The sequence below is a fragment of the Rhinatrema bivittatum genome, chromosome 6 (genome assembly GCF_901001135.1).
Source record: "Rhinatrema bivittatum chromosome 6, aRhiBiv1.1, whole genome shotgun sequence".
Classification (NCBI taxonomy): Eukaryota; Metazoa; Chordata; class Amphibia; order Gymnophiona; family Rhinatrematidae; genus Rhinatrema; species Rhinatrema bivittatum.
The window spans coordinates 352,963,289-352,990,356 of NC_042620.1; the positions used below are offsets into that span (position 1 = coordinate 352,963,289).

At 46.6% G+C, this 27,068-nt stretch overlaps 1 protein-coding gene across 5 annotated transcripts in view; it reads left to right on the forward strand.

The window, feature by feature from the left end:
- Positions 1-3,023, forward strand: part of ATP1B4 (ATPase Na+/K+ transporting family member beta 4) — a 92,987-nt gene extending 89,964 nt beyond the window's left edge. For 4 of the 5 annotated variants that reach the window (XM_029607841.1, XM_029607843.1, XM_029607842.1 and 1 more), the window contains one exon: positions 526-3,023. In XM_029607841.1, coding sequence (XP_029463701.1) covers positions 526-687 — 162 coding nt within the window. In that variant the 3' untranslated portion in view covers positions 688-3,023. The remainder of the gene's footprint in view (positions 1-525) is intronic. The other variant, XR_003857592.1, reaches the window with a different exon arrangement.
- Positions 3,024-27,068: the final 24,045 nt, after the last annotated feature.

Below are 27,068 nucleotides of genomic sequence, written 5' to 3' on the forward strand. Positions count from 1 at the left end.
TCATGAACATATACTGTGAACGTATTAGTTATTCTATGTTTGCTCTTTTGTTATCACTCAATAAACAGATAATTACAAAAAAAAAAAAAAAGAATTAAAATAAGGTGAGTACAATCTTTGTTCAGCTCACATTCTCCAGCGTAAATATAAAAACATAAACTATAGTGGCAGAGAAGGACCACATTCCCTTCCTAACCTCTGGTTTTACCTTCAGGATTAAGATAATATGATTACAGAATTCAAAGTCTACGATGTACAGCATAACGGTTTGTCTTATGGCTTGATTTGGCCTGCTATATCAGGCTTTTTATTTTTTTTAATTTGCTGTAAAGGATATTGGGGCTGGCTTGGAGGATTTTTGGATCTTCTCTTCAGTGGTTTACTCCCATGGGTATGTTTCAGCATCCCTCCAAATTGTGCATGCCAGGGGACCCTTCTTGCTGTATGCCGGCTAGCCAAGCTTGAATGATGAATTCCTCTTTTACGTTTACGGTTGACATTTTTGCTTTGTTTGTACATTTTCAGCCAAATTACACGTCGCCTCTGGTGGCCGTGCAGTTCACAGATGTGAAGAAGAACCGTCCCGTGGGCATTCAGTGCAAACTCCACGGCAAAGGCATCGTGAATGACCATAGCAATGATCGCTTCCTCGGAAGGATCTTCCTCACGTTGAACATTGGGGTATAAGGGAGACCCCCAGCGCTGCTTTGGGAACCTTTTGGGGATTTTACTCCATCGGTTGCAATCGTATCCTCTGCCCATGTGAAAACTGTTAAGCCTGACCAGCCGTTTTGCTAAGAAAACAGCCAATAGAGTTTCAGGCCCAAGTGAAGATGCCACTCCCCCTCCCGGCCCGTGCAGCGTTCCAACAGTTGACGTAGTGTTGATAATAATAATAATGCTCATAGGAGCCTTTACGTTCTCCCCTTCTGGGAGTGCAAATCAAGATCCCCAATCGATGTATTTGTGGAGCTACCAAGGGAGCTGTCATGTGGTGGGAAACGTCCCCAGTGGTGTCAGTCAGGAGCACAGTTATGGTGTAGGATATCATGAGTCACGCAACCTTCCTAACCCGGACCAGAAAGCTCCAGTGTGTGCTCTAGTGTTTCTGCCTTGTTTGCCAACAGCTCGCAGTTGCTTTCCTGAGAGATTAGGAATGATGGTCTCTAAAAGTGCTATTATCGATTAAGAAAGTGAGGATTTCTAGTTGCCAAAAGCAGAACTGAAGCGCTTTCTAGTGTGCTGAAACACCTCACGTTAAACGCTATTTTCCTCAGTGTGTTCTCGTAACAGACGTCAGCAGTGCGCTCTGCTGCCAAATCACAGGCCTCATGTTGAAAAGCAGAGCGCGAGCCTCCCTCCTGCTCCCCTCCTTCAGAACAGAAGTGCAGCTCTGATAGGTTTTCCGGCCCGGAGCGCAATAGTCTATCAGATAAAACTCTCACTTGTAAAATTAAATTAAAAGTGCCGAGTAAATGAGCCGTCTGCACAGTTTCTGTCCTGCATTACTAGTTGGCTAGATAGGAAAATTGTGCCCCACACTCCCAGTTCTTTTTAATACATGGAAAATTGATGCCAGTGATGTCTCTGCTGGAACGGTTGCAAATGTTTTGCCCTGGAGATCGAAAATGCCCCTTAAAGTTTTGCTTGCCATATGCTAGGTTTAAAAAAAAAAAGGTTTTCATAATACAGATTTTTAGAGATCTGGTCTAAAAGTGGTGTTCTTGGCTCTTAGTTTATTTGTTATAATGTTTGGATGAAAATTTGCCCAGGTCTCTTTTGGTTATTATTGGTTATTCTCCTCCATTATTGGGGCGCCGTGCAGGCAACATGTAAACAAACAACTCTCCCTACACTGCTCCTTAGAAAAGACCACGGCAGGTCTCTCTAGGCAGGGGGATGCATACAGACAGAAAGATGTTTGCCTTGGGCTTTAGTTTTCTCTCTGTCTGATCACCGCAAACTTCTTAAGGCCTGACTTTATAAGGATTGTCTTGTGTTCTGTGCTGGTGGGAAGAGTCTTCACCACATGAAATGCTCGTCAGGCTTTACACAGTCTGGACTTGGGCCTGTGGCCCAGTAAGCCTCCAGCCCCTCAGCTTCTCCTCGTTGCTGGCACCAGCATCAGAGGACCAGGATGCCCACAGGGCCCTCATGTCATGAGAGAGCCAAGGATTCTACAAAGAAGGGAGAAAGATTTAGGAACTGGATATTTCTAAATGGCGTACACGTGTACACATGAATGTTAGACATTATGCTCCATTATGCAGATGTTATGTATTTGCCTTCCAAGGGCCACTCAGCAAATGTACTCTTACCATCGGTTAATTCAGCAACAGCACGAGGTAATAGGGTTTGTGTCATTTTATGGACAGTGCGAGGTGCCTTGCAAAGACTCCCACGTGTTAACCATGCAGCCTGTTCACAGAAGGGCTCTCAGGTGCCAGGGTAAAGCCTGAAATCAGGGGAGCTCTGCGGTGCTGTGTTTGTTTCTGTTTCTTGTATCCTAATCAGGTGCACCGTTTTGATTTTGCAGTATCGCGTAATAAAGGAGCCGGCAGACCGAGGACATAAGGTGACATTGTATGGGTTATAAAAGGGAAGGGCACCAGCCGAGCACACTGTCCCGGGTTCTGTCACACATGGGTAACATTTCTTCTCACCCACAAAGTAAAAACTAGGGAACGGCCTTTCCAGCTGACAGGGGAGAGAGATGCGGGCAAGTTGTCACTGGAAGTAAGTACCTGGCACTGTTGCTTTAAATAAATTGTAACACAAAACCAGTTATAATAAATGTACAGCAAACGTTAAAATGCAATGTTTTATTCACAACAATATGGTTTTATAGGCTGGGAAACTGGTTTTGCTGAGCAGATTGGAAAAAAGAATTAAAAAAGGTCAACATCCGTATAGTGTTTCTCCCTAGTACTCAGACTTCTGTGGCACCAAACCTTGACCTTTGCTTTGGGCAAGGATCCATCAAAAGAAGTCCTGGATGGGTGCACCCCCTCCCCTGGCTCCTAGAAAAAAGAGAACAGACTGCTAATGTAGGCCTCTTGTTGTTGACGTGCCTGGAATTCATTGTTACATTTTGTATTCCTGTTTATCTAATATCGGTGTGGGAAAAGCCCTTTTGGATTCGCTTCCTGTCAATCAGTATTCTTGCTTTTTGCTGTCACAAGGGTTTTAGGGTAAAGGTGATGCCTCATTGCTGTGGTGCATTCATGCATAGGATCTAGGCCTACGGATTTTGACACACCGCTGTCTCTTTGACCACGTCCTGTTAAATTGTTCCTTTCGCTGGCACGAGCAGACACTAGAATGGTTGCTTCTGCCAAACTCTGTGCGGCGTGCCGTGATTAGAAAGAGAAGTGTCGGTGCGCAAAGGTTGGCACCAGTGGTGAGGGCAGTGGAAACACAACCCTGACGTCACCGAGGGGGGTTGTGGCTCGGGACACAGCCTGGCACAGGCAAAAAACCAAGAGGCCAATGTAGGAAGGTGTGTTTGGCACAGCACACAGTTTTACTCGCCGCTGTGTGCACGTTTTTGTGTGCAAACGTTACTGCCCCTGTGGCGAGGAGTTTTGCGTACAATGTGTGCATAGAGCTGTGCGCTTCGGCGAGTGCCCCCGTGGAAATCCACCTCCCTGCATGCAGACAGGGGCATAGGCAGAGTGTGCCTTTCCTTAGCCCTGGAAATTAACTCCTAGTCAGAGGTGGAGTCAAGTTCCAGGGCTTTTCCTCCATCCCTGCGCTTTTCCTGCTGCCCCAGAGGCCAGATCTTGCTCCCTCCCTGGACGGGTCTCGGCCAGGAGCAGGCCTTGCCCCTGCCATGCAGGTCCTAGGGTTTGGGTGGCTGTAGACTCCCCAATTCCCCACTGAATGTCAGTTTCAGCAGTAGAAACCAGAAAGAAAAAGGAAGCGGCATAAAAATATCCCCCCGCCCTCATCCTCCTCTGAGTTAAACTGTGCGCTTGGGTTATGTGAAAGGTTGGAGCATACTTTTTTAAAACTCCTGATGCATTACCAAACCATTTACTAAGGGGCGGTTCTATAATGATGCAGGGTGAGGTGACTGCCTCAGGCGCAAAAATTTTGGAGCGGCAAAATGTGTCATACAAAACGCTCCTCCTCCAGTGGCTGCCTCACCTTGTCACCAGACTCATCTAGCACGGTAAGAGACGAGCCCCGCAGCGCAAGTAGATGACGTTCCGTGGGCTAGAATAAATGCTGAAGAACTGAAGATGCCCTGTGGGCCAATGGCAGAGTCCAGCCAGCTAGCAGCAAAGAAGGGAAGGCCGTGCAGGCTGCCGGCAGTGAAAATGAGAAGGAAGCCACGCTGGCCGCTGACAGAGTCCATCCCCATCGGCGGCGAAGATGAAAAGGAGGCTATGCTGATTGCTGGTAGAGTCCATCTCACTGGCCGTGGCAGCGAAGATAAGAGGGAGGTTGTGCTGGCCGGCAGGAGTAACAAAGACAGGCACAGCAGGAGAAAATGAGGCCTCCGCTCTACAGCCTGCTGACTTTATCCGCCACCAGAAAAAAAAAAGGGAGACACAGCGTATGTGAGCATGTATATGATTGAGAGAGCATATGTTGTGTGTGTGAGCATGTGTGAGCATCTCATGTATGAAAGAGAATGTGCGAGAGAGTGTGTGTGTGTGAGAGAGAGGAGAAAGTTCCCCCTCCCTGCCCCATGCACTAATCCATGGGACAATCTCAGGGTGATTGGAAATCAAAAGTTCCTAGGTAAGGAAAATGGGATTTTTTTATCTTTATTAGTTTTAATTATTGGGTGTTATTTGATGTGTCTGCTATTCTGAAATATTTTATTAATATTTGGGAAAATTTATAGAATGTTATATGAATTTTAATTATTGGCTCTCTTTCTGTTCCTCAACTGTTTTGAAATATTTATTCCTTTTGTTAGTAAGTTTTTACTATTATGATTGAATGCTCTATAGTCCTTGATTTGTTTTGAGGACTGGTGATGTTTCTCTTTTTCCCTTGTTGCACTGCATACAGAGACTCTGGCTTATTGCAGTTTCCAGTTCAGTTTTGGTCTGCATGTTTCTAGCTATGCTTTATGGTCTCTTTATTCTTTGTTAGGTGAGGGTCAGCACATGTGATTCAGGTGAGGTTTTCTGCTGGCGTGTAGTTTCTGTGTAGGGCTCTATCGCAGCCTGGCTTGTTCCGTTTTCCTAATAGGAGGTGTATTGGTGTTTAAGGCCTTGTGTAATATTTGCAGCATTGCCTTTTCATAGTTAGGGTTTTTATTGTTTGAGTGCTGGCAGTTAGTGCACGTTTAGTATGAGAGGTTTAAAGTATTATGATTCAGTTTATTCTTGACTTTCTGAGGGCAAAACCCCCCACACCCAACATGCATTACAGTGCCACATGCATTCCAAATGAGATTTTTGCTTTTTTGCAGGGTTGTGATATTTTTACCTCTGAAGACTTTCAATGTCCTTTTTAATGTAAAATTTATTATAAATGCAGAATGTTTGATTGTGTGGGATGAGGGGTGGCGTGGTCACAAGGCAGTAAAATTCGCTTAGGGTGCTTAAAACCCATGCACCGGCCCGGAGAGAGTGTGTCACACAAAGACCCCCCAACCATTCATCCCACTTCTCCAGGGGAGGCAGATCTTAGGGTTCCTGAGAGTGTGGCAGGGTTGCCAGCTTCCTGGAAAAGTTATCACTGCCATTCTGTTACTCTTCTGCAAACTCTGATCCCTGCTTTTTCCCTTCCACGGCATCTGAAATTGCCAAAATGGCCGGACTACAAAGAGAGCCCCCTCTTGATGATGTGATCTGTGCCATGCTGGGGGAGGGGGAGGGGGGGCACCATCTTGTCCCTTGCCTCAGGCAGCACATTGCCTTGAACTGCCCCTGCATTTGCTTTTGCATTGCGAGTGAAATTTGTATTTTTTACATTGGGCCCCAAGTCACTTAAACCTCCAAAAAAAAAACAATAAACCTCAGCAGAGTAAGCATTGCAATTTCCACTCAGATCAGGAGCCTAATATCTAAAGTTTGGGCAGATAGTGATACCGAGAGCAGTGCTTCAGTTGGAAACTACTTTAAAATAGCAATATTATATCTACATATATATAAATAAACCTTTTTTAAACAAGGGGCTACATCAGATGCTCCCATGGAATAACTGCAAGTTGCCAGCTCTGTAAAGAAGACGTAACTGAAACAGTTTCCCACTGATTAATCACTAAATTGCCTTCCCACTTTGCCATTCGAAGAGCTTTGCATGTTTGTATTAGGAATGACAAATGAACTCAGGTTCAATATTTTCTGCATGGTAATGCTGCTGATACAATATTTATTCTGCCGTTCCTGTCAGAGATGTGTGCAGTTTGCATTAGCATTGCAACGGAAAGTGATACCTGAGGTTAGAGCAGACCAAGAGATCACACAGGTTAGGTCATTAAAATGAAATTCTTTACTCTATTTGTAGACTCCTAAATAATAAAGTTTTAAATATTTAACCGATTTAGCACCTACACAAAATTGTTCCAGTAAAAAGGCTTTTTTTTTTTGTGATGCTGATAACAAATACTATTGGGCTCTTATGTCCCAAGAACAGAAAACCAGTAAAAAATGTAACAGCTGCTAAGTGCTAACAAAATGCTTTTTATTATCTGTCTTGTATTTATTTATTTAAGAGTTTATATACCGCCAGTTACAAAACACGTTCTAAGTGATGTACAACCTTTTACACAAACATATGACTTACAAACAAACTACCACAGAGTCAAAAGCAATTCTTGTGTAAACTTTCTCTCTGAGCTGAGAACTTCCGCATGTGGGTCCCTGGCCATAATGACCAGCCTGTCAGTCCCAGCAGCTCTTTACCTTTACTGTCTTGGGTTCTGTGTTCTCCTGTGTTTATGCCCTAGTTTATATCAGCAGATGGTTCGGTCTCTGTGCTTAGGTTTACCGCAGGGGGGCCAGAGACGGATTCAGGACTTTGCCGCCCCAAGACACTGTTACAGGATGGCAGAAGGCTGTTCTCTGGTGAATGAGATTCAGCAGAGCTGGAAGGCAGCAAATCGTAGCCAGCCTGCGGCCCCTAAACGTTTGCCACCCTAGGCGCAGGTATAATGGGTGCCTACTGACAAATCCTAGGGCATCAGGTTGTCCGATGACAGTTCAAACTAGCTGAGCCTCTTGGGGATAATGACTCCTTCCCCGTCACAAGATCAGTTGTCCATCTTGATACGAAAGGTATCCTCCCGTCTGATTCTGCACCAGAGGAAATGAAGATGGCCATTCCTTGGCTTCAAGCAATTTTCCAAGGCTGTCCCAGGTCTGAAGTGGCCTGAGCAGTTTTCATTCTCCCAGACACCTCTGTTGCTTCTGTACAGCTGCAAAGCTGTTAGCAGTTTGGCCAATGGCTGTGGCCTACAGTACATGCAGCCCCCACATAGCAGAACAGAAATGCTGACAATAAGGTAAGGTATTTTATAATTTTATTAATATTTTCTATGTATAACAACTGTCATATATGTACACACTGATATGATGATTACATGTATATATATGTATATATATCTATATATATATATATATCTCACACATGTGTTATGAATGCCTGTGAAAACAATTGTAAATTTCACAGAAATTCAGGGTGAGAATATGTTTTCTTTTGGAAGGATTTACCTAAAGATCTAGTGAACAATGTGATATTCTTCTACCACATGTGGAGGCCAGCTTTGGAGACAAGTGTGCTGTATGTTTAACACAGATGCAATCAGAGCACCACCGAATCTGACAGCAGATAAGGAGTGAAAGACCAACAGGCTCAGGCTGTAATGCAGAGTTTGGGTGGCCCTATCTGTCAGGGCCCGTTGAACCTAGGTGTAACGCAGACATTTATTTATTTATTGATTTTATATGCTGTCGTTCAGTATTCTATCATAATGGTTTACATAATCATGAATTGATAAAACAACTAATTATATACAATAATAACATAAATAGCAGATAAAACAATAAAATAAAATAAATGATAAAATAAAATATAAAGATAAGGAATAAAATAAAACAAATGTCTTAAAGCCTTAATTAAATCTTAGACAATGATATTATGCCTTCAGATCTGGGGAAGGAGAAAAAGACAGCTGCTGCTATTTCAGTGGCTCCAGTTGGCCAAGACGTGGCGACGAGGGTGATCCTCAGAGGAGATGCCCCTGTCAGCAGGTTAGCGAGGATCCCTTGTACACGTGGGCATGCCATCTGGGGAGGAAATAGTGGCAGATACCATAGAGAGAGGAACACAAGGGGGTGGGGGCAATGGCACAGACCCTCCTTGATTTCCAGGTCATTCATTTATTTTAATTAGGAGCCATTTCAGTGGCCAGGTTTCGACTCCCACTGCTTTCATATTAGCCATTTCTTTGATAAGGCAGTTTCCAGTTGATATTACTAGGATGCCTGCTCCCTTTTAGTTGGGTTTGCATTAAAGTTCCTGAGAAGAGTTTAGTATGTGAAAGCTCCTCCTGCTTGCATTCATAGTGAAAGGGGGAGGAGGACTAAAAGTAAAGCCAAGGCCCCCGTTAGTCTGGCCCCCTCCTCCCCAAGAGCTCCATGCAGGGAGCACACACCATCACCAGTGAGCTGCATTAGCCGAGTGGGCTCCAGGGAAAATAGTCACATAAACAATGGTATAGCTGTAATTAAAAAGGTCTTTCTTTATTCTAAAAAAAATTGTCAAATCAGAAGAATAAAAGTTGGCAAAAAAAAAAGAAAGGAGAGGAAAGAGGAAACCAAAACCAAGCAGATGAAATGTTCAAGCAATATCGATAATGCTGGTGCCTTCAATGAGTAAGAAAATAGTAACCAGCAAGCCTAATGTGATTTCTCATTCTGCGCGTGTTCAAAAGTCAGTGTGGTTCCACAGTGGGAAAGATGTTCTCCCTAGGATACCAGAAAGAGGCCTTAGGAGGAATGAGTACAGCCCCAAGCCTGTGCCCTCTTATGGCTCTGGGTTTTATTCATTAACGGAAGCTGTGCCATGACATTGTTGGTAGCACTCACTGCGCCTGATGCAAAGGACTTTTTCCCCATTCCCTACAGAAAACAATTAATCTTTCTTTTGAATAAGGCCCATTCCCTGTACGTACCCAGCTCAGTCCAAACTCCTGGGTTTATGTATCCCTGCCAGCAGATGGAGACAGAGAAAGTTTCACTGACACTGCTTGATAAACCCCAGTAGCACCTGCAGTTGCTCAGTATTTCTCTGTCTCCAGCAGAGGGTGCTAAACCTGCAGTTTGGTGCAGTTTTTTTCTTTGAGCCTTCCTCCCGGGCTTTTCTTTATTTTTAGGAATCCTAGTGGGTTCTACCCCGACCGGTTGAGGCGGACGAGCCGGGGGTGGGTATCCTTATCTGTGCGCCAGTGGGGTGTAAATCTGGTTGTCCAAATCCCTCCCCTTCACGAGGCCGTTGAGGCTGCTGCAGGCTCCAACTGAGTTTTGTTTCCTTAGACTTTATTTTTTATTTATAGGCTCTTTGTCTCAATTGGTAAAGTTTTACTTTAAAAGAAAAAAAAAAGCATTCTGTAAGGCAGCAGAGCACAGCATGCACAGTTTAGCAGCAAGGAGGGCTGGATTTGCAAGGGGGGCTGATTTTTGGGAGTTTTCAGGTAGGCTCTGGGTCTCCCCATGTCGGGATGCTTCTGCCCTCCATCATTGCCCGCAGTGCCACTTGCCGCACATGTGGCTCTGCCTGATTGCACCTTAATAGTTGCGCTGAGGGTGGGGAGGGCTCCGACGATGGCCCTCCAGCTGCTGAATTGTGTCGCAGGCCAGACGATTCATTGCCAGCTTTAAGCCGGGTTTTGGAGTTAGGCGTTACTTCCTCCCCAGCCGGCACGGGAATGGTGGCCATTTTGGATTTTTTGCCGGCAGGTCCTGTGCCGTTGGGGAGATTGGGGGAAGGTCCTCCGCATTTGTCACCGGCCCAGTCTGACTTGGGAAATGATCAGCGGGGGCTGGAGGAGGAGGAAAGCTCTTTGCTGCCAGTTTCTGGCTCATGCCCGGGAGGGGCTGGAGCAGTAAGACCTTTTTCAACTGACTTTGTTTTATTGCTCCATGATGCTTATTTGGCCACACAGCAAGCTGTTGTGGTACCTAGACATTTCCAGCCCCTACTGGCCCAGCCCGAGGGGGGGGGGGGTGCTAAGGCTGGTTCCAGTCAGGCTAAGTCGGCAAGACTAAGAGTTCCCCCTGTGCAAAGGTTGTTAGGTCCACCTTTGGGGGGCTGCTTGGGGAGAGATGAGTACGAGGAGTCTGACGACACTCCCAGGGACACATGGGATGAGCCTAACCAGGGGGCTCTAGTGGGTCCAGGTGATCCAGCAGCCAGGAATGCGGGTCATGGAGACAACCCGGTGTTCCCGGGTCAGATGACCCGAAAGCGGTGCTCCTTTTTAAGCAAGAAGAACTGGATGCCTTGCTCCCTTTGGCCTTTCAGGTGTTGGGGGTCAAAACGCCCTAGCAGGACCCAGATTTGGAGGGAGAGGACCCAGTCATGGATGGGATAAGGGGCCTTCCAAAGTTCTTCCCATACCACAAGTCGGTTAAGCGGCTTCTTGAAGCTGAATGGGGGGCTCCCGATTCTGGCTTAAAAGTAGGTAGGACCATGGGGAAGCTCTATCCTTTAGCTAAACAGGACAGAGTTTTTTTTTCTCCTTAAGGTTGATGCTGCGGTATCTGCGGTCACTAAGAGAACCACTATCCCTGTGGTAGGTTCCGCAGTGTTAAAGGACGTGCGGTATCGTAAGTTAGTAGTGCACCTCAAGCGGATTTTTTAAGTCTCAGCCTTGGGTTTGAGAGCGGCGATTTGTACTAGTTTCATGCAGCGTGAGTGCCTCCACTGGGTGCAACAGAAGCAGGAAAGCCTGCCGAAGTCCGGAGAGGATGCAGACTGGCTGAGCGGATCAAGGCCGCAGTGGCTTATGGGGCGGATGTTCTATATTATCTGGTTAGTACCTCCTCTAGAGTTATGGCTCCGGCTGTGGCGGCCAGAAGATTACTCTGGTTGTGAAACTGGGCAGCGGACATGTCCTCCAAAGTACAGGTAGGCTCGCTGCCCTTCAAGGGTCGGCTTTTGTTTGGGAAAGATCTTGAGCATCTGATACAGTCACTCGGAGATAATAAGGCCCCCTGCTTTCCCGAGGATAAGCCTAAAGCCAAACGTTTTTTTCAGGTGCAGTCTCGTTTTCGTTCAGATAGAAAATCTGGGCCCTGGTTCTCAGAGGCAGTTCTCTCTTTGAGGTTAGTCCTGGGGGCAGTCCTTTCGGGGTACCCGAAGGCCGTTTCTTGGAGCCACTCGAGGGTCAGCGGCCGGAAGTAAGCCCTCGCAATGAGGCGAGGCTGGTCCACTCTCATTCCTATTATAGGAGGTCACTTGACTTAATTTTATGACGAGTGGACCAGAGTTACACAGGCCCAGTTGGTTCTCAGTGTGGTAAGAGATGGCTACGCTTTAGAATTTGCTCGGCCTGTTCACAACCTGTTCCTAATTTCCCCCTGCGATACTGGGAGTAAGCAGGTAGAGGTACAGAAAACCCTGGATCGCCTTCAACGCCTGGGGGCTGTAATTCTGGTTCCCGTGGCCAAAGTTCACACAGGGAGATATTCCATCTATTTTGTGGTCCCCAAAAAGGAGGGCATGTTTCGTCCGATACTCAATTTAAAGTAGGTGAATGCAGCGCTTAAGGTGCCGTGATTCCGGATGAAGACCTTGCGGTCCGTGATAGCGGCAGTCCGCAAGGGGGAGTTTCTAGCTTCGCTGGATCTCACGGAGGCCTATCTGCACATTCCCATCCATCCGGCCTTGCAGCATTTTCTCTGCTTCATGATCCTGGGACAACATTTTCAGTTTCAGGCCCTTCCCTTTGGGCTGGCCACAGCCCCGTACACTTTCACCAAGGTAATGGTGGTGGTAGCAGCGGCACTTCGAAACTCCTTCCGAGTTCTGGTGCACCCATATCTGGACGCCTGGCTTATAAGGGCAAAGTCGGAGGCCCTTTGTCACCATTCGGTCCACAAGGTTCTCGAGGTTCTCCATTCTCTCAGTTGGGTAGTGAACCTGGCAAAGAGTCATTTGACACCGATGCAGTCCTTGGAGTACCTGGGTGCTCGGTTCGACACTCTGGTAGGCAAAATGTATGTTTCAGAGGAGAGAGTACTGAAATCGCAGACTCAGGTTTGGCGCTTGTTACTGTTACGTGTGCCCAAGGATTGGGATTATTTGCAGGTCCTGGGCTCGATGGCTGTGACCCTGGAGTTGGTGCCATGGATGTTTTCCCATATAAGGCCATTACAGAGGGCACTTTTGGCTTACTGGCAACCGGTTTCCGAGGAATTTCAACTGCCATTGCCTCGCAAGGGTGTTGCGAGAGAGAGCCTTTCTTGATGGCTTTGGACTTCCAACCTCGTCCGAGAAGTGGACCTCGAAGTCCCGAATCGGATGATAGTTACTCCCGATGCTAGTCTGGATGGGGGGCAGTTTGTCAGCATCGCTCAGTTCAGGGTACTTGGTCCGTGAGAGAGTCTGCGTGGTCTGTCAACTGGTTGGAGACCAGGGCGGTCTGTTTAGCCTTGTGAAAGTTTCTGCCATTGGTAAGAGGTCGATCAGTGAAGGTTCTTTCAGACAATGCGACAACAGTGGTTTATATCAATCGACAGGGTAGAACCAGGAGCCAGGCAGTAGCTCAGGAGGCACAAGAGTTCATTTTTTGGGTGGAGAGGCACCTAGAGTGCATAACGGCGTTCCACATAGCCGGGGTAGAAAACGTTAAAGTGGATTTCTTAAGCCGGATTCAGACCAGGCGAGTGGGAATTGTCAGAAACCGTGATGTAACTTATTTGAGATCGGATTTAATGGCGACTCATCACAATGCCAAAGCATTTCAGTTCTTCAGTTGGAGACGTCAGCATGGGGCCGAAGGCGTTGATGCTCTAGTTCTGCCTTGGCCACAAGGAGTTCTTCTTTATGTGTTTCCCCCCTGGCCATTAGTGGGCAAGGTGTTGCTTCACATAGAAAAACATCACAGAGAGGTGATCTTGGTCGCTCCGGAATGGCTGCGGCGTCCATGTTTCGCGGATCTGATCAGCTTAGCAGTGGATGGGCCAATTAGCTTCGGTCATCTGGCAGGCCTTCTTCGTCAGGGCCCCATATTTTCAGACCAGGCTGTTCACGTTTGTCTAGCGGCATGGCTTTTGAGAGGTGCCGGTTAAGGTGTAGAGGTTATCCAGAAGTGGTCATAGCTATTTTGTTACAAGCCAGAAGGAAATCCACAAATATGGCTTACATTAGTGTATGGAAGGTGTTTGAGTCTTGGTGCTCTCTTAATGGAGTGCGCGCTCTCAGGTCTTCCATTCCTGAAATTTAGTCCTTTCTTCAGGATTGTTTTATTAAAGGCTTATCTCCTAGCTCACTTAAAGTTCAGGTAGCGGCCTTTGGCTGTCTTCGTTGCAAGATTGAGGGTTCCACTATTTCAGCTCATCTGGATGTTATTAGGTTTTTTAGAGGGACAAAGAATTTGCGTCCTCCGATTAGAAAGCTCTGACCATCTTGGAATCTTAATCTGGTCCTCCGAGGTCTGTGTGCGGCTCCCTTTGAACCTCTGCAGAGAGTGACACTGAAGGACTTGACTCTCAAAGTGGGTTTTCTAGTTGCTGTATGTTCCGCGAGAAGGATTTCCGAGTTGCAGGCTCTGTCGTGTCGGGACCCCTTCCTTCAGATTTCAAATTCCAGGGTTTCATTGAGGACAGTGCCTTCCTTTTGTTGTGCCCGTTGGTCACAGACGGCTGCGACCTCTCATGCTCACCTCTTTTTTCCCTGCACCATCAATCATTGGGAGAATGGTGGCCTCCACCAACCAACGCCGATCTCCCCAGGATGGCGTGGGCGCTGCCAATCACCATATTCTGGCATCACCTGTGTGTGATCACCAGGTGTGCAGGACCTCCTTATGTATACGTCATGGTGGGAACCTAGGGGGGGTCCCCTCCCGATGACGTCAGCTCACTTATGTACTTATACCGACTGGCCCATTATTAAGATGAGTTAGCAAGGAGTTCTCTCATTGTTAAATCCGCTCTAACTTGGATCTTCTGTTCCATATTCTCCTCGAGGCATTCGGACGCTCTGAGTACCCGCTCCACAGGGGCTCTTCCGCATCTTGGCTATCCGCTCCTCGGAGGGCCTTTCTGCCTTGGACTATCCTGACCCGTTCCTCGGGTATCTCTGCTGGAACTTCCTTGCGTGAGTACCTTCTTCATCTCTTTCAACATTGCTGAAGTCTCCACGATGTACCTCGTGCCTTGGGCCACTACCGTTCTTCAGCATCTCGATTCTACTCATGCTGTACCTCAGGGTATTGCTCCATCTATGCAAGATCTACGGTTTGGTTCCTGTATCACAGACCTCTGCATCCGTGGCACCTACAGTACAGTTTCCTCGGCATACCCCGTGCTGCGGGCCACTACTGGATCTACACTCAGAGGTATCTCCATCAGCTTGCAGGAATCTCCTGGTGTACTCCACACTGCGGTCCATTACCGGATCTTCTTATATACAATACCATCTTGACTACTTTATCTGCTCAGAACTGTGTTTGTTGCATTACCCGCTCCTCGGGTTATGCATTATCTTTTCTCCTTAATAAAGTCTCTCTCACAGCTGTGTCCTACGTTGCTGAGACCATGTCCACTAACGGTGAGGCCCCGGGGCTCCTCCCTGTGGGTGGAGACATCTCTCACCTCGGCCCAGGGTTCACAACTTTCATCAAAACCATAAGATTGCTAACTCCATGGACCTGGTTCAGCTCTCAGCCCTTCAGACCATCCCTGGCCTGGCCCAAACGTCTTGCCGAACAACAAAGGACACTAGAGACTTTAGCCAACGCCTTTAATCAGCTCAACTCTCAGCTGAACTCTACAGGAATGCCTGACAAGACACTCTCCTCACCAACAGTGATGCTTGCACGTTTCTCCGTTCCCTTGTCAGCTCCTACACGCTTTACAGGTGATCCCCTGTTATGCAGGGGCTTCTAAATCAGTGCTGCATGCACTTTTCGCTTCAACCTACCTACTTCCCAGACGTAGTCTCCAAAACTACATATATTCTATCTCTGCTAGATGGAAAAGTCCTGGCCTGGGCTTCACCTCTCTGGGAACATAATAACCCCATACTCCAGGACTTGACAGGATTTCTCACACTCTTTCGTTTAGTATTCGTCGATCCCGCCCGCAAGACTGTTGCTGGATCCGCTCTCCTGCACTTACAACAAGGTACTAAGCCCTTGACTGATTATGTTATTGAGTTTAAAACCTTGTCCTCAGAACTACATTGGGTCCTGGTGTGCCTACGGGCCGTCTTCCTGGAGGGTCTCAACCCTTGCGTCAAAGACGAACTAGCAGCATGTGAACTTCCCGATACCCTGGACTCGCTCATTGATCTCATTGGACAAATCGATTGCTGTCTGCGTGAATGCTCACAAGAGGTAAAGAGTTCTAGGAGAATGTCATCAGGAGCTTCTCGCCCTTGCCAGACCACTCCTACACCCAATACTGAGGAGGAGGAGCCAATGTAGCTAGGACGGAGCCACCTCACATAGAAAGAGAGACGTTATTGAAAGAGACTTGGCCTCTGCATGTACTCCGGACAACCAGGTCACGCAATACCTTCCTGCCCTATCTGTCTGGAAAACTTACAGACCTAGGATCCGCTGGAGGACTCTTCCTGGGTCTAACTTCTCCGTCTCCTCCATTGACCCTTCCAGTCTCTATTATTTCGGATGCCCTCGAATTCCACACGCTAGACCTTGTAGATTCCGGGGCCGGTGGGAACTTTATACTCCGCCAACTCATAGAGCACCTACAAATCTCTACAGTTCAGACACCCACTCTACTACTACTGTCATCCATACACGGCGAGCCTTTAGCTGGTGAGGTCTCTTTTACTACTCAGCCGCTTCGCCTCCGCACTGGGTCTCTGCATTCTGAGATCATTACATTTCTAGTCCTGGATAAAGCTATACATCCGGTGGTACTCGGAATACCATGGCTTCAAATTCACTCACCCCAATTCATTTGGAGTACCATGGAACTTTCTCAATGGGGAAAAGCCTGTCATGGAAGATGCCTAGAGGCAGTGACTCCCATGCCTTGCCTGACTACTACCACCTCTCTTCCAGACCTACCTCCACAGTACCAGTCCTACCAGGATGTGTTTTCTAAACAAGCAGCGGACACTTTGCCACCTCACCGATCCTTTGACTGCACCATCAACTTAGAATCTGGTTCCAAACCTCCTAAAGGAAGGGTATACCCACTTTCTTTATCCAAGACAAAGGCTATGTCTACCTACAACCAGGAGAACTTGGCAAAGTGCTTCATACGGCCTTCAAAGTCTCCGGCCGGAGCCGGATTCTTTTTCGTGGGCAAAAAGGACTGATCCCTTCACCCATGTATAGATTACCGAGGGTTGAACGAGATCACCATGAAGGACCACTACCCACCACCATTGATCTCCAAACCTTTTGATCGGCTCCAAGGATCCAGAATATTCACAAAGCTGGATCTCAGAGGAGTATATAATCTTGTTCGTATACGCCGGGGTGATGATTGGAAAACAGCATTCAATACCTGCGATGGCCATTTTGAATACGTGGTCATGTCCTTCGGCCTCTGTAACGCCCCGACAGTATTCCAAAACATGATGAATGAAATCTTCAGAGACGTTGTATGACTGCGTAGTAGTATATTTGGACGATATACTAGTCTTTTCCTGGGATCTCCAGACTCACCATTTGGACGTTTCCAAGGTTCCTCAGAGACTCTGAGATAACCATCTATAAGCCAAACTAGAAAAGTGTGCCACCAGGAGTCCATTCCATTTCTAGGATTATGTTAGTCGGGGGTTCCAGATGGACCCGCATAAAACTAAAAGCATTCGGGACTAGCCTCAACCTACTGGCCTAAAGGCCCTATGCCGTTTTCTAGGATTTACCAACTACTATAGGTCATTCATTCATCACTACTCCATATTGACCATGCCTCTTACTGCCATGACACGCAAGGCAGACAGTCCCTCTCAGTGGTCCCGTGAAGCCATAACAGCCTTCCAGAAACCTAAAAAAGCCTTCCTTTAGGAACCATGTCTTCGCCACCCTGATCCTCGATGACCTTTCGTAGTCGAGGTAGATGCCTCAGACATTGGAGTTGGCGCTATCCTCAGTGATACTCATACACTATCCTCAGTGATACTCATACGCTCCACCCATGCTCTTTTTTCTCTCGGCATTTCTCCCCTGCCGAGCGAAACTAAGGAATAGGAGATAAAGAGTTACTTGCAATCAAGTTGGCATTTGAGGAGTGGCACTCATGGCTCGAAGGTGCTCAACACTAGATAACTGTTTTTACTGACCATAAAAACCTTGAATATTTGCATCATGCACAACGCTTGAACAACAGACAAGCTCACTGGTCGTTGTTTTTCAACAAATTCAATTTCCTTCTGAGGTATCGCCCAGCAGACAAGAACACCCGCGTGGATGCTCTTTCCCACTCATTTACACCAGAAGATATCCCGGACACTCTGAGGCATATCATTGACCCTACTCGGGTGCTCCTCTCAGCCACACACACAGTTCCAGTCGGAAAAACTGTGGTACCCCGGGTGCTCAGGAAGAAGATCCTCAGATGGGCTCACGACTGATGTCTTGCAGGTCATCCTGGGCAAACCCGAACTCTGTCCATCTTGGAGAGATACTATTGGTGGCCTTTGATGAAAGAAGACGTCCGGACCTGTGTAGAATCTTGCTCTACGTGCACCAGACAGAAACCATCTGCTGGTCGTCCCTGGGGCCTTTTCCAACCTTTGCCCGCTCCTAGCGAGTCGTGGACACACATATCTATGGACTTTATCGTCGATCTCCCTGTGACTAGTGGTAACAACACCATATGGGTCATCGTTGACCGGTTTTCCAAAATGGCACATTTTGTGGCACTACCCGGACTACCTGTGGCTCCTGAACTTGCAAAACTTTTCATCCGTCATATATTCTGTTTACATGGCATGCTTAAGCACATACTCTCGAACCGGGGAGTACAATTCACAGCCAAGTTCTGGAGATCTCTCTGTAAGAAATTTGATATTTCTCTAGACCTGAATTCTGGCTACCATCTGCAAGCCAACATGCAGACCGAAAGGATGAACCACACATTAAAGCAGTTTCTCCGGGCTTATGTCAACTCCAGACAGAATGATTGGGCCGAACTGCTCCCCTGGGCAGAATTTGCGCTGAATTCACACCCTTCAGCTTCTACAGGTTCTTTGCCCTTTCAACTTGTCTATGAGTGCCAGCCTTTACCTCCGTTACTGATGCCCTTATCAGTAACCTCTCCAGCCGCTCAAGCTTCAGCACAGGAATTGCATCAGCTGTGGGAACACACAAAAGAACTTCTTCAAAAGGCTGGACAACAAGTGAAGAAGTTTTATGAAGCCCATCACAGAGCAACTCCACAACTACAGCCTGGGGATAAGGTATGGCTAAGTACCCTTTTCATTCATCTCAAATTTCCTTCAGTTTGTTTTGCACCTCGGTATATAGGGCCATTTCCTATACAACGTCGCCTGGGTTCAGTCACGAACCACTTGCACTTTCCATCATCACTAAAAATCCACAATGCCTTCCACATCTCCATGCTGAAACTGCTCATCTTATCCAAGTTTTCGAAGAAGACACCTGAGCCACAACCTCTCTCTGCAGAGGAAGACATAACCTACCAGGTAGATGACATCCTTGATGTGCGGATGACATCCTTGATGTGCGGAGACATTATTTCCTGGTAAGGATTCGGACCAGAGGAAAATAGCTGGGAACCCGCAAGTAACATACTTGACAAAGAACTAATCAGGCAATTCCATCTGGCTCACCCCAGAAAGCCGAAACCCCTGGGGAGGGGCCCTAAGAAGGGGGGTACTATTGCACCGTCGGTCGCAGATGGCTGCGACCTCTCATGCTCACCTCTTTTTTTTCCTGCACCTTCAATCATTGGGAGAATGGCGGCCTCCGCCAACCAACGCTGACCTCCCTGGCGTCCACGGGATGGCATGGGCGCTGCCAACTGCCATCTTACTTCCAGTATCACCTAGGTGCACGCTCGCAGGGCCCCCTTATGTATACGTCATGATGGGAACCTCGGGAAAACTGAAAGTGGACAAAGCCATGGGGCCTGATGAGGTTCATCCCAGGATACTGAAAGAGCTCAGAGATGTGCTGGCGGCTTTGCTGAGTGACCTGTTCAATAGATCCCTGGAAACGGGAGTGGTGTCGAGTGATTGGAGAAGAGCGGCAGTGGTCCCTCTTCACAAGAGTGGGAGCAGAGAGGAGGCTGAAAACTACAGGCCGGTTAGCCTCACCTCAGTGGTTGGAAAAGTATTGGAGTCACTGAAGGAAAGAATAGTGAACTATCTACAAGCAGCAGAATTGCTGGACCAGAGGCAGCATGGTTTCACTAAGGGAAGGTCCTGTCAGACAAATCTGATAGACTTTTTTGATTGGGTGACTAAGGAATTGGATCGAGGAAGAGCGCTCGATGTCATCTACTTGGATTTTAGCAAAGCTTTTGATACGGTCCCGCACAGGAGGCTAGTGAATAAAACGAGAAGCTTGGGAGTGAGTGCCAAGGTGGTGGCCTGGATAGCAAACTAGTTGAAGGACAGAAGACAATGTGCAATGGTACATGGAACTTACTCAGAAGAGAGAGCAGTGATGAGCGGAGTGCCGCAAGGGTCGGTGTTGGGACTGGTCCTGTTCAATATCTTCATGAGCGACATCGCGGACGGGATAGAAGGTAAGGTTTGTCTATTTGCGGATGATACTAAGATCTGCAACAGAGTGGAGAGAATGAGACGGGATTTAAGGAAGCTGGAAGCCTGGTCGAAGATATGGCAGCTGAGATTCAATGCCAAGAACTGCAGAGTCATGCATATGGGGAGTGGAAATCCAAAAGGAATGTATTCAATGGGGGGAGAAGGGCTGATGTGCACGGAGCAGGAGAGAGACCTTGGGGTGATAGTGTCTAACAATCTGAAGTCGGCAAAACAATGTGACAAGGCGATAGCTAAAGCCAGAAGAATGCTGGGCTGCATAGAGAGAGGAATATTGAGTAAGAAAAGGGAAGTGATTATCCCCTTGTACAGGTCCTTGGTGAGGCCTCACCTGGAGTACTGTGCTCAGTTCTGGAGACCGTATCTCCCAAGGGACAGAGACAGGATGGAGGCGGTCCAGAGAAGGGCGACCAAAAAGGTGTATGGTCTTCATCGAATGCCTTATGAGGAGAGATTGAAGAATCTAAATATGTATACCCTGGAGGAAAGGAGGAGCAGGGGTGATATAATACAGATCTTCAGATACTTGAAAGGTTTTAATGATCCAAAGTCAACGACAAACCTTTTCCATTACAATAAAATCAGCAGAACCAGAGGTCACGATTTAAAACTCCAAGGGAGGAAGACTCAGAACCAATGTCAGGAAGTATTTCTTCACGGATAGGGTGGTGGATGCCTGGAATGCCCTTCCGGAGGAAGTGGTGAAGACTAAAATTGTGAAGGATTTCAAAGGGGCGTAGGATAAACACTGTGGATCCATAAAGTCTCGAGGATGTAAATGAAGAGAAGAGGCATGGGGGTGGCTTGCGGGAATGATGGCTACTTCCTGGTGATTAATACCCTTATTCAATAAACATACACACGGTTAATGAGACTCCAACATTGCTCTATGCTTCAACGGCAAGAGGAAATGTGGGACAAAGGATTTTCTCTCACAAATAAGCGTGGGAGTAGCTTGCTTGTTGCGGTGGTTACTACCCCTAACCAATTAAACCTGATACTTCACATTGAATACATATACAGTGCATCTCACTGCTTCAACGGGAGGGGGAATGAAGATAAGAGGATTTACATTCAGACAACTACCAACTAGGATTGAATTGCATAGTCTGGGAAAACAAATAAGCGTGGGAGTAGCTTGCTTGTTGCAGCGGTTACTACCCCGAACCAATACTTCACTTTGAATACATATACAGTGCAGCTCACTGCTTCAACAGCAGGGGGATGAAGAAAAGATGATTTATATTAAGACAACCAACAAGGACGAAATTGCAGAGGCTGGGTAAACAAATTAGCGTGGGAGTAGCTTGCTTATGACGGCGGTTACTACTCCTAACCAATTAGGCTTGATACTTCACTTTTATGCAGCTCCAGCACTGCTCTCTACATCAATGGCAGGGGTGGAACGAAAATTAGAACCAGAAAGTTCCCAATAAGGGCTCTGACCTCAGTGGTCAGAGTAGCAGATAAGTATGAGAAAAATAACTGAAAGCTTGCTGGGCAGACTGGATGGGTCATATGGTCTTCTTCTGCCGTCACTTCTATGTTTCTATGTCAGCCCGTTAGTGTACTTATATCGACTGGCCCATTGCTAAGACAAGTTAGCAAGGAGTTCTCTCGTTGTTAAATCTGCTCTAACTTGGATCTTCTGTTCCAGATTCTCCTCATGGCATTCGGACGCTCTGAGTACCCGCTCCATGGGGGCTCTTCCGTGTCTTGGCTATCCGCTCCTCGGAGGGCCTTTCTGCCTTGGACTATCCTGACCCGCTCCTCGGGTATCTCTGCTGGAACTTCCTTGTGTGAGTACCTTCTTCATCTCTTTCAACAATGCTGAAGTCTCCATGGTGTACCCCGTGCCTCGGGCCACTACCGTTCTTCAGCATCTTAATTCTACTCATCCTGTACCACAGGGTACTGCTCCATCTATACAAGATCTACAGTTTGGTTCCTGTATCACAGACCTCTGCATCCGAGGCACCTACAATACAGTTTCCTCGGCATACACTGCGCTGCGGGCCACTACCGGATCTGCACTCAGAGGTATCTCCATCAGCTTGCAGGAATCTCCTGGTGTACCCCATGCTGCGGACCACTACCGGATCTTCTTATCTACAATACCATTTTGACTACTTTATCTGCTCAAGAACTGTGTTTGTTGCATTACCCGCTCCTCGGGTTATGCATTATCTTTTCTCCCTAATAACGTCTCTCTCACAGTTGTGTCCTATGTTGCTGAGACCACGCCCACTGACGGTGAGGCCCACAGGGCTCCTCCCTATAGGCAGAGACATCTCTCACCTCGGCCCAGGGTTCACAACTTTCATCAAAACCATAACACCTTTCTGATGAAGGTGGTTTCGACATTTCATGTGAACCAGACAGTGGAGCTTCCAGCTTTTCCAACTGGATGCATCCATTCCACATGCGAAGGAGCTCAAGCTGTTAGACGTTCGGCGGGGTCAATTGCGCTATCTTGAAGTGACGAATAATTTCAGGTCTGACCACCTTTTTGTTTTGTGGAGTGGCACGAAAAGAGGTTTCAAAGCTTCTAAGCTACTATTGCGCGTTGGTTGAACGAGGCGATTGGTTCCACTTACGTTACTTGCATTCGTGAGATTTCGTAGGCCTTGTGTGCTCATTCTACATGTTCGCAGGGCAGTATCATGGGCGGAGGTGCAATTGTTGTCCTCTCAGGAGATTTGCAGGGCAGCGATTTGGAAGTCCCTACATACCTTTGCTAGGCACTATCATTTGGATGAGGGAGATACAGCTTATCCTGTCTTTGGCGAGAATGTTCTGAGAGCGGGACTCTCCAGGTCCCACCCTGAGTAGGGGGCTTTGGTACATCTCAGGAGTCTGGACTGATCCGGGTACATACAGGGAAAGGAAAATTGGTTCTTACCTGCTAATTAACATTCCTATAGTACCATAGAGCAGTCCAGAACCTGCCCAGTTTGGAGGGGGTGGAGAGCTCAGCTGTAGTATTGTTCTTATGCATATAGACTTGTTTAAAATAGTTTATTTGTTCTAACTTTTTTTTGATTAGTTGTTTTTGCAATTGAATTTCAACTTTCGGCTTGGGTATTGATCAATACTGAGCAACTGCAGGTGGCACTGGTGTTTATGAAGCAGTGAGGGTAAAACTTTCTCTGTCTCCATCTGCTGGCAGGGATGCATAAACCCAGGAGTCTGGAGTGATCCATGGTACTACAGGAATGAAAATTAGCAGGTAAGAACCAAATTTTCCTTTGTGCGCATCTGGGTGAGAAAACCACGTAGCAAAGCTGAGCGTCTTCTGCTGGACTGCACCTCTTTCACTGCTTTTAATGGCACTCAAGGCAATTCCCGCATTTGCAAGCCTGCATTAAAATTTACATTTTAAAATGCACTGCAATTAAAATAAACATGGGTTGCAACTGAGCCATATGCTCACTGCAGTGAAGTTGGAAGGTGTGTGTGTGTGTGTGTAGTGCCCCCTTTCAAATTTCCCGCACTCCAGCCAAATCTCATCTGGCCACCACTTTAATAGCTACAACAATACAAGCATTAATAATCCTTATTTGTTCACTAGACTCCAGGATTAGCTGGCTGGAGTGAAAAACAAAAACAAATCCCCATCTTTTAACCTTGAACAATGTGACAGCAATAGGGGGGCTAGAGGACAGAGCAAAGGGCACATCTACCCATATAGAAGAGCTCTCCCCACACAGGGCCTGACAGGATAAGGCCCATTCAGCAGAGAGGGCACTTTTACCTGCAGGTGTGCGTGCACATGTTTTGCTGGTCAAATGTTACTTCTGCTGCAGCAAGGAGTTTTGCATCCAAAAAATGTGTGTGTAAAACTGCTTAGGGCCCTCACGTGGAAATCTCATGCAACCGAAGGCATTAATGATGCAGAGGTGCACCAGCTGAGCTCAGGTATTCTTAACACTGGAAATTTTACTCCTGGACTGAGGCAGAGTAAAATATCTGGCGCTAGCGTTAATCTATGAGCAGAAGCACTGGGACCTGTAATCAGGATTTGCACCAGAAAGCATAGTTTCTGCACACACACACAAAAAAAATGCTCCCTGCCTTGAAACCATTTTTGTGCATATAAATCCTATTTTATGCACACAAATCCAGTCTGAGACTATCCCGCTCCCCCCGAGTTAGAATGTGTGATTGGCCAGTGCTGAGTGCACATCTTCCATTCAGCGCAGTCTTAACTCCTGCTGCATTAGCAAACCATTAGCTTCCCACGTCAGGAGTTAAAATATTTTTGTAACCTGCACATTAAGAAGACCATGTGCTGAGTTTTGGCTTAAAGTTTAACCTACACCTTCTAACAGCAGGCCCATAGACAGGAAGCTATTCCAGAGTTAGAGGATAAGGACTCTTATCTAATCCAAGGGGGGGGGAGTGAATTTCTATTCCTAAGGTAGGAACGGGCAAGGAATCAAAACTGAATTATGAATTATAGCAGAATTTCCCAATCCTGAAGCTTCACCTAACAAGTCTCCTTTTTGGGGAGGCATCAGTTATGAATATGCATGAGGTTTCTATGCATACTTATCGAGGGTAGTCTGAAAACCAGATCTGTCAGGCGAGGTAAATGTTCTATCATGTATATATGGATGGAGGGTAGGAGAAAAATGCAGGCAGGAGGGCAGTATAAATATCAGTAAGAAATCCCTCCTCCGGGGACAGGAAACCAAGCTAGGATCCAACCAAATTAAACCCATTCAACTAACATTGTAATCAGATTACATCTAGATAATTGAAAATGATGACTGCTATTCTTTTCTTAAAAAAAATAAAATAAAATAACATCCACAAAGCCCCCTACTGACCATGCATGCTGACCACTGCTGAATGCAAGTTTATCATAGATTGGGGTTGACCTCCGACACCTGTATCATTTCTTTTTTGCATTATTCGCATGTCAAAACTGGAATGACTTTAGCACTGCACTGAACCTGTTAAAAATTAGAGATGAGGGCTGGGGGGTAGAACTTTTAGCTGAGTATCCTCAGAACACGGCTGGATTTCTAACCAACACCATAACCTGATCCCAAGCCAGTCAGCCCAAGGAAAACAAACCAAAAGGGAGCAGCCTCCCCTTGTATGGATCAAATCATTGCAATGCAAGACTCAGCCCCTCCCCGTTCCCTGTGCAACCTCAGCTCGCCGACAGATGCTCTCCAACTGCAGGATAAGACAAGCCAACAATCTTATTCTTTTATTATATTTTAATAATTACAATGCCATAAACATAAGAAAAGGGAAGAGAATAAAAATACAAAGCAAAGAAAGAAAACAAATTACAAGAAAAGACATCATCTCCTAAATCGCCATGGACCACAATCAAGAGGGGTGGACTTTAGCTACAAGTAATTTAAAGAGAAAGAAAAAGCAATAACTTGCTATAATCGGAGAGTATACACTTTAACTAATAGAGCTATCCAGTGCTAAAGGAGATTTCTTCTGATCTCAGGAAGGAAAAAATATCTATTTCCAGCATATGAAACAAAACATTTACATGGATATCTGAGAAGAAAAGTGGCACCTACAGAAACTACTTCCTGACGCATTGCAAGAAAAAAGTTTCTCCTCTCTTGGGTAGTTTTAACTAGATCCGGATAAATCCAGATACAGTTCCCACAGAGCTTTGCGAAAATGCAATTTCAAAATCAGGTTCAAATCCTGCTCAACCAATAGAGTCTGTCTTTCCACAGCCTCTTCTGATGAACTTTCTAATATTGCAGACCCTACTAATGGTAGTTCTGGTGGGATAGGATGGCAAACCTCTTCTCTTCTGCCCACAGTAGAAAAAAAAGTCTCATTGATTGGTGGACAAAACCCAGCTGATAAAAATATTTCATTGAAGTTCTTGGTTTTTCAGAGTTTCTCGAACAGGAGTCCCAAGAAGCTTAGGAAAGCTTAAAAACCGCAGGTTTAAATGCCTTGAAGATTTCCAACTGTTCTGTCTTCCGATGAATACATTTTTATCTTGAATTAAAGCTGAATTTACTTTTTGGATTTCTTGTTCACGCTTTTCCATATCACCCACTCTAGATTCTATTTCTTGAAGCCTCTGACAATGGACTTTCCGAAGTTCAGAAACTGATTTTACTAACAAGCCAATATCAGAAGCACAGCTGGAAATTGCAGTCTGCTCTCACTAGGACAGACCATAGAGAGTCTAAAGAAATGTGAGCTGATCTTACCAAGGGTTGTAGAGAGGGAGAAGAGAAATCATCATAGGCAGCTGCTGATGCAGAAACATCCAAACTCGGCATTTCTGATTTCCTTCCATCTGAATGTTCTTCAGAGCCAAGCAAAACTATTCCAGCTGCAGCTTCCCCCACCGGAGAGCAAACTGCGTCATTTTCTCGCACCGACTCCGGCGCGGCAGTGAAGGAAATGCTCGGCTGTGGTGGAATGGAATGCTCCAAGGGACCTTTCTCATCCAGAGGCGCCTGCGCTCCTTCGCATGACTCCGCAATGGATCCGAAACCCTTACTTTCTTCCCATAGTTGGCACAAGATGGAGTCTAGCGTTTGCTGGCCAGGGGTAACCTCAGGCAAGGAGGGATATTGCCTGGGTCTCCCCTTTCTCGTCGGAGCTCCAGAAACGCTGCTGCCTAGCAAGCCGCCATTTTGACACTACCCCCTCATTTTATTTTTTTTTTGCATCAGACAAAACAAGATATAAAATGTGTTCTGTACAGGTACATGTGTGCGGTGAATGTTTTCTACTTTGTAAAAACTGCAGCACAGAATAGGAACTTGGCCCTGATCATTCTATTGGCAGTGTTGCTCTTGTGTTTCTCCCTTACCTGTTAACTGTGGACCCTGAAGCCCTGGGTAGGCAGGGCCAGAGCATTGCTGGATAGCAGGCTGGGGGTGGGATGGGAAGGTTTGTGGTAAAGCTGTCGCTGCCTGCCGGCTCAGTATTAGGAAAAAAATTGTTGCTGGGAGTGGGGAATCACAGCAATGACTTCTTTGTTCCCTATGTAAAGCACACGAGCGCTATGCCTGCTTACCTCACCGCATTCACTTGCTCCGCATAGCATTGGTTTATTACCACCGATCCGTAGTTTAAACAAAAAAAAAATGGACTGATCCCTGTACAAAATAAATAGTGCACTAAGTTTAAGGCCA